Below are 7,409 nucleotides of genomic sequence, written 5' to 3'. Positions count from 1 at the left end.
ATAATGCCGCATACCTTCATGATTTAGCTTACCAACACTTTCCAGATACAGCAGGTAGAAACGTAGCTGATCAAATTATGCTTGAACAAATGGATGCTATTAAAGACCCAACACTCCGTGAAAGAATTGAGCGTAGTATAATAAAGCCGATAATATCTACCAAGGCAAAGTTTGGGTTGGGTTATAATGGGGAAAAAAAGTCGTGGCTAAAGAAATAAAATGGTCTGATCAGCTCGCAGTCGAACTGTATAGACCCGTTGTAAAACGTTTTAGAAAAAGAATAGTCGTTGCCCATGGCATTGATAACATATGGGCTGCGGATTTAGTTGACATGCAAGCTTTTGCTAAGTTTAATAATGGTGTAAAATACTTGCTAACAGTTATTGATGTATTTTCAAAATATGGATGGATTGTTCCATTAAAGAGTAAAACCGGAGTTGAGGTTGCTGAAGCATTTAACAAAATATTTAAAAATAGACAACCTCAAAAGTTGTGGGTCGATAAAGGAAAGGAGTTCTACAATAAAAACGTTATGGCGTTGGGAGTCGAGTTGTATTCCACAGAAAACGAAGAGAAAAGTTCCGTGGTAGAGCGATGGAACAGAACAATGAAGGAAAAAATGTTCAAATACTTTTCAGCCAACTCTACCAAAAATATGTTGATGTCTTAGATGAAATGGTCAATGACTATAACAACACAAAGCATTCATCAATCAAAATGACACCTGATGATGCTAGTGATAAAAAAAATGAAAGTGTTGTTTGGGTAAATTTGTACTCCAAACACCCACAAAAGTACGGTAAGCCAATATTTGAAGTCGGCGATAAGGTAAGAATAACTAAGAAAAAGGGAATATTTGAAAAAGGATATACACCGAGATGGACTGAGGAGGTGTTTACAGTGTCACAAGTTCAATATACAGATCCGCCAACGTATAAAATCACTGATTATAATGATGAGGAAATACAGGGTACGTTTTATGAACAAGAACTTCACAAAACAAGTCAAGAAGTATATAGAATAGAAAAAGTTATTAGAAAACGCGGGGACAAGTCGTTAGTCAAGTGGCTTGGATATCCCGAATCGTTTAATTCATGGGTTGACAATAAAAACCTAATAGACTTGTAATAGTCATTTTCATACCCAAGTGAGGGTTTGGAAATGGACCTTAATCCTTTTTAAAATCTACTAAATCCATAACACGTTCATCATAAATCCAACTGTTTTTAACAGGTTTATGGCTTTTGCATATTTTGCAATTAAATAATTTTTGTGTCAATTTTAAGTCTTGTAAAAATTTATTTAGATGCTCATTTGGTGGTGGATTTTCAATTTGCTGAATACGCCGTTGAATCAATTCTTGTACCGTTTTGTCATCCATTTTATATAGTAAAAAAAATACTTAAGTCATTTTCATTTTATTTTTATTTTTGTAAAATGCACGAATAATGGTAGTGGTCAAAAGTCCTCGAGCCGCCGCGTTTGCGAATGGGATGCTGCCCCGAGCTTGACCTTTCGGAAATATGTAATATCTTGAAAAAGATATTATACATTTATATATAGAATGTCCTGGGACACGGAAGGATATATAATATCTTGAAAAAGATATTATTTACCTATACATTTATATATAGAATTTCCTGGGACACGGAAGGAAAACGGAAGGGAAACGGTTCTGTCCCAGAAGCCTAGTTTCCCCTCTACTATGGTACAACATGCTTATGGTAAACTGTGCTTGGTGTAAACAACGGATATATCCATATAACAGTATGGCAAAAATACAGAACAAAAAGATCAGTCTAATCACTGAATATGCTTTGAACAGAACAACTGAATGTATCAAAGTGAAATAATTACAAATTTACAGAACGAAACGATGCTTATATAAATTGAGTGAAATTAGCAAATAATTCGTTTTTAAATAACATAACATTATGACAAATACACATAAGGACACGATGCAGGACAGTATAAAATAAGCAACAACAACAACAACATTTATTAGCTTTTAGGCATACATTTGCTGTTTAGCCAAATGCAAAATACGCAAGTGTGATGGCATGGAAATAAACATTCACTAATGATGAGGAATAGACAAACGCGGAAAACAAACTTACCAACTTGACTTATGCACATACAACATGTATACTAATGACGATATTACTTTATAAAACGACGTGTTTTATACACAAGTTAGTTCATGACGAACAATTTGGCAAAATAATATTACACATTGGTTTTTAGAAAGAACGAAATGATATTGCACGTAAGAAAATTATGTCTTTTAGACTGATTAATATAGAAGATGATGAAAAATGCACAAAACGAAACGACATATGCACAAATCAATGTAGGCCGACACTTTCCACCTAAACTGGATTTTCTCTAAGAATAGATTTTTTTGAAACTAAAACTACTATGAAAGCGTAAGTGTTGCCCCTGGTTATTGTACGGAAACGAAAAGCATAAGTATGGCTATTGATGCGCAAGGCTCTTGTTGTGCATACATGTATGTAAAAGGCAGCGCCATCGTTCCTATACATCACAAATGAAGCATTTCATTTAATGTTTGTTTGCAGATCCGGACACAGCAGCAATGTGTCCGTTTTTCTTGGCGCTACTTTTAACAATGGTTGGCGGGACTATGGCCCTGTTACACATCCACCATGGTAACGTAGCAATGGCGTCATATCTCCGGGAGGTGAACAACAAGTACCCGGATATCACCAAGCTGTACAGCATTGGGAAAAGTGTTCAAGGTAGGGTTTGAATTTAAACTCTGTGAAAAAGGGCCTTATTGCATATGCTTAAAGTTACTTCCCAGATAAGCCCGTTCTTTCCACACAGGCTAATCATTGACGATACTTTGGCTTAGACTGGTTGTTTGTTTAGGGGAGACTTCTTTTAAACTACTAATTCCATAAAAGTGGAGTTGCCCAGGCTACTTTTGGGCGACATTTAACGCACATGCATTAAGCCCCGGTTTCGAAGATTGTGTCTTATTTTGGTTTGTTTTAAGAGGCATTTTTCCTTGAATCATTATCTCTTAAATGATAGAAAAACGAGTCGCCATTTTTTATCATTTAAATACACACACATGTATTTTCACCAAACATCCTTTATATAAAAAATACATACAAATACCTGCTCAAGTTTTATATATTAGGAATCTTTTTTAATTATCGACATGTTAGTGTTCTGTGTTTGTTCAAGAAACATTATTAAACACTAAAATAACGATTTTATTCAGCAATTAAGGCAATAGTATGTGTGATCATTTGATTCACGCACATCTGGCTAATCTTTAATGAGGTTTTAAGATGATTGTAAAACAATATGGTCATAATAAAATAAAAACAATAAAAACGTAATTTAATCATAGGCCATAAGGTAAATGAATTAATTTGAGCCGCGCTCTGTGAAAATGTGGCTTAATACATGTGCGTTTAGTGTCGTCCCAGATTAGCCTGTGAAGTCCGCACAGGCTAATCATGGACGACACTATCCGCTTTTATGAAATTTTCAATTAAAAGAAAGTCTCTCCTTAGCAAAAATCAAGTTAAGTCGTTAAGTGTCGTCCATGATTAGCCTGTGTGGACTGCACAGGCTAATCTGGGACGACACTTTACGCACATGCATTAAACCCCCTTTTCATAGAGCACGGTTATATGTTTTCGTTTGTGTTTCGTAGGTAAATCTCGTTGAAATTCCGATATGAAACGAAAACAATCCTTAATAGTGGTCTTATTAATATTGCGTACACGAAGTTATTATTATAAATTTCAATTGGTCGCATTATTAAAGAATGTCGGTCAATTTAAAGGAACTGGTCAATTTTTTCTAGAAATGACAGTAGTATCTAACTTATATTTTATACGTATTTAATAGTATGTATTTAAATTGTCTAATACAGACAATATCAAGAAAACTAAAAACAAAATGTGTCCTTTCCTGGGATTCGAAGCTTTTACCTTTGGTAGCAATATTTTACCCGCAAATATTAAGTCGACCATTACATTTAGAAAATTAGGTTTTTAAAACGACGTATTTCCTTTTTTCAATGAAAAGCACTGCATACGAAAATTGATTGATGATTTCCCATTCACCAACTGCCTTTTTGATAACTGTTTTCAGTCGGTAGTGACGTTTCGCTTGTTAGCATATTATTCCTACATTATTTTTTGGTATCCATGAAACTTTCTTTCAAACAGTTACATGTCCATTTAACAAGATTGCGTCGTGTTTGGTGTCTTATTATTATTACTTTTGTGGATCAGGGTCCCCTTGTTTGACAGCTATGCATTTACATTTCAAATCTTTGTGAACTAAACGATATACAATGGTTAATTGAATATAGTACTTTAATTCTTTAATTCGCTAAACTATTAAAACGGTTACGGTTTAACGTAAATTTCAGTATGAAGTAATGCTATTTAGTTTTGCATAAACACATGAGTACTTTTGAGTTTCATTGAAGTAAGTTTCTGCTTTGTCACCATAAAACTTTATATGACTTCGATGCTTGGTAACCACACTTACTATTTAACTTCCAGTTGTCATTAGTAGCTCTGTATGCATGTGCGTAACGTGCCATTACAGACTGTGCAGTCCGGACAGGCTAATAAGGGACGACACTTTCCGCCTATACTGGATTTTCTTGGCTAAGAGACTTCCTTTAAACGAACAATTCTATAAAAGGGGAAGGTTTCGCCCCCCATCAGCCACAGCGCTAATCACGGATTAAATTTAATCTTAAGCAGTCTGTATTTAAATTCCACATGTTATTAGTTTCATGTGATAAATTAATTATTTCTAATTTATGTACGGTAAATATATTTTTTTTAAACTTTGGTTATAAGATATACCATTCTTAATCATACCGTTTAATAGATTTATCACCACCTATATAGAAATTCCGTGTTCTAACTATCGATTGTGTTTATTTGTGTTTATTTGTTTTTATATTTTAAATTGATTATTTATGTTATATAAAGCTTTGTTGTTATACGAAGTCAGGTGTCAGAAAATAATATTTGTGTTTATTTGTGTATAAAGACAATGTACTTTTGTATAAGTCTGAATTAAGAGTCTGTCTGTCTGTCTGTCTGTCTGTCTGTCTGTCTGTCTGTCTGTCTGTCTGTCTGTCTGTCTGTCTGTCTGTCTGTCTGTCTGTCTGTCTGTCTGTCCGTCCGTCCGTCCGTCCGTCCGTCCGTCCGTCCGTCCGTCCGTCCGTCCGTCCGTCCGTCCGTCCGTCCGTTCGTCCGTCCGTCCGTCCGTCCGTTCGTCCGTCCGTCCGTCCGTCTGTCTGTCTGTCTGTCTGCTTAAATCTCAGAGCGCGGCCCGATTCTGTTTGTCCCTCTAGGCGAGGACTTGTGGGTACTGGCGATCGGCAGCATGTTTTCCAATATCGATCTTCGACCGCACGTGAAGTACATCGGAAATATGCACGGCAATGAGGTATCTATGCGTCAAATGTCATGAGACCTTTCTCTGAGGTATTTCTTTTCGATATCGCTTTGATAAAGCAGTATCCACTGTCTTAGTATTACACTGATGAACTGTTAACAAGAGGTGGTAGTCACGTGACAAACAAGATAGCGACGTCAGGAAATTCGCAGCGAGTAAAGTGGAGATACAGAGCGGATATTACTACGAAATTAACGGTTATCACTTTCTTGTTTATATGGCTGAAATTTGAGTGGCATTTTAAACATTTAATACCAGTAATAAAACGCACTGCACAGCGAAAATGACCTGTCCTGACATTTACGTCGCCATATCGTTTGTCACGCGATTACCCCCTCTGGTAACCTAACCTTGAATAATGACTTTAAGGGTCGACAAAGTAAAGAAGTATGATCAAAACTTAATATTGGTCCATTTCTGTGAAACGTATGTTTATCTGACGTAATTAGTTTCGTTTCCCTGGCGACAAATACACATACAATCAGAAAGAATGAGCGGTGTATTCGTGTTATGGATCAGAGAAATGTGTAAGTAGCTACCACAGCACTATACCTTTGTGTTGTATGTTGGAACATTCAAATCCAAACTGCATTGAGATTGTCGGATGCCATTAAAAACCAAACGACGGAAGCTGTATAACACGGTCGTTAGTCACGAGCGCGACCTCTTTTTTTGCGATGCATTGATAAATAAGCCAATGCTACTTCCGAAGTGGCGCTAATGACCGGATTTTTTTTAAGTCAATGATAATTCTGCAAAGTGAGTGACTGTTAAAAAAAATCTACAAATTTCGCAATATTTTTTAAAATCCAGCAAGTAAGTGCGATTCAGCGATGCTTAATTTATCCACATATAAAAACAATCCAATAGGAAACGTGATGACCTTAATAAGTTGTGGCATGGAGACGTTTTAAAAAGAAAATCGATGTATTTTCCTGTGAGAGGAGCAAAGTTCCACCCAATGAAATCGCTAACAACATCAAACAAATCCGTTGAACATGTATAAGTTGTTCCATGCACAATAACATGGCTTCTTGACGATGTGATAGATAATGTGTTATTTTTCCAATAGAGATGAAGCCAATGGCCATGAGGTGGTGATAATTACAGGAATTGGCATCAATGCACATGTTCAACTATTTTAATTTTCGATGCAGACCATACACTTTTTGTGTCGTATTCCAGATTGAGTGTTCGATTTTATCATAATTCATTCAAATTGAAATATTAAAAACAGTAAAGTATTCATAATTATGAAGAAACATTTGTTTCAAAGCAATTTTACAGATTTCTTTCTTTGAATATACTATACAACTGGAAACAAACTTGAGTATAATGTATAATAAACAAAAAAAATGTAAACGATTAAAGCCTGAGCTATTCTATTTATTTGCAGATGTTAGAGAGAACAAACGATATATTTTAGCCTATTTAAGGATGTTCGATCGTTTCCACTTAACGGTAATTGATTCTCTATATCGTGAAAATTAAATATTTTCACGGTTTCAAAAGATTAGGTTGGAATAAACGAGTGAAAATTCTAGTTTTACTGTTTTGATTATGCGCCTATAAATTTTCGGCATTTACATATTTTCGAGATTTACTGCAATTAAACCAAGCGTTCGATTGCTTGACGTCACTTCGTGATCGACATCGATGAAACGCTTGCTTACGCTGTAGATGTTATTTTCTGTGCAAATACAAGCGTCTATTGATAACGAAACGATAATGTGTCAACAATGAGAATCAGATACTTGGCTTAATAATTTTCATTTAAAATATCTAATTTGGATATAAATCGGAATACAAAACGAAACTTAAAAGTTTTTTTTAAAACGTTTCAAAGAACAATATGGATTTCAATAGAAATACTATTTCCACCGACAATCAAGATTTCCGATATGACCACTGTTATTTTGACGATTTTTCTATCGGATCGTCGG

At 35.3% G+C, this 7,409-nt stretch overlaps 1 protein-coding gene across 3 annotated transcripts in view; it reads left to right on the top strand.

Moving 5' to 3' along the window:
• The first annotated feature begins 2,582 nt into the window (after window positions 1-2,582).
• LOC127831768 (carboxypeptidase D-like) overlaps window positions 2,583-7,409 on the top strand; it is a 54,210-nt gene continuing 49,383 nt past the window's right edge. For all 3 annotated transcript variants that reach the window (XM_052356810.1, XM_052356809.1, XM_052356811.1), the window contains exons 1-2: window positions 2,583-2,759; window positions 5,363-5,457. In XM_052356810.1, the coding sequence (XP_052212770.1) occupies window positions 2,597-2,759; window positions 5,363-5,457 (258 nt within the window). In that variant the 5' untranslated portion in view covers window positions 2,583-2,596. The remainder of the gene's footprint in view (window positions 2,760-5,362; window positions 5,458-7,409) is intronic.

This window comes from Dreissena polymorpha, chromosome 5 (genome assembly GCF_020536995.1).
Source record: "Dreissena polymorpha isolate Duluth1 chromosome 5, UMN_Dpol_1.0, whole genome shotgun sequence".
Lineage (NCBI taxonomy): Eukaryota > Metazoa > Mollusca > Bivalvia > Myida > Dreissenidae > Dreissena > Dreissena polymorpha.
Note: the sequence above shows the minus strand (reverse complement) of the source record. Positions and strands in the feature narration are given on the sequence as shown.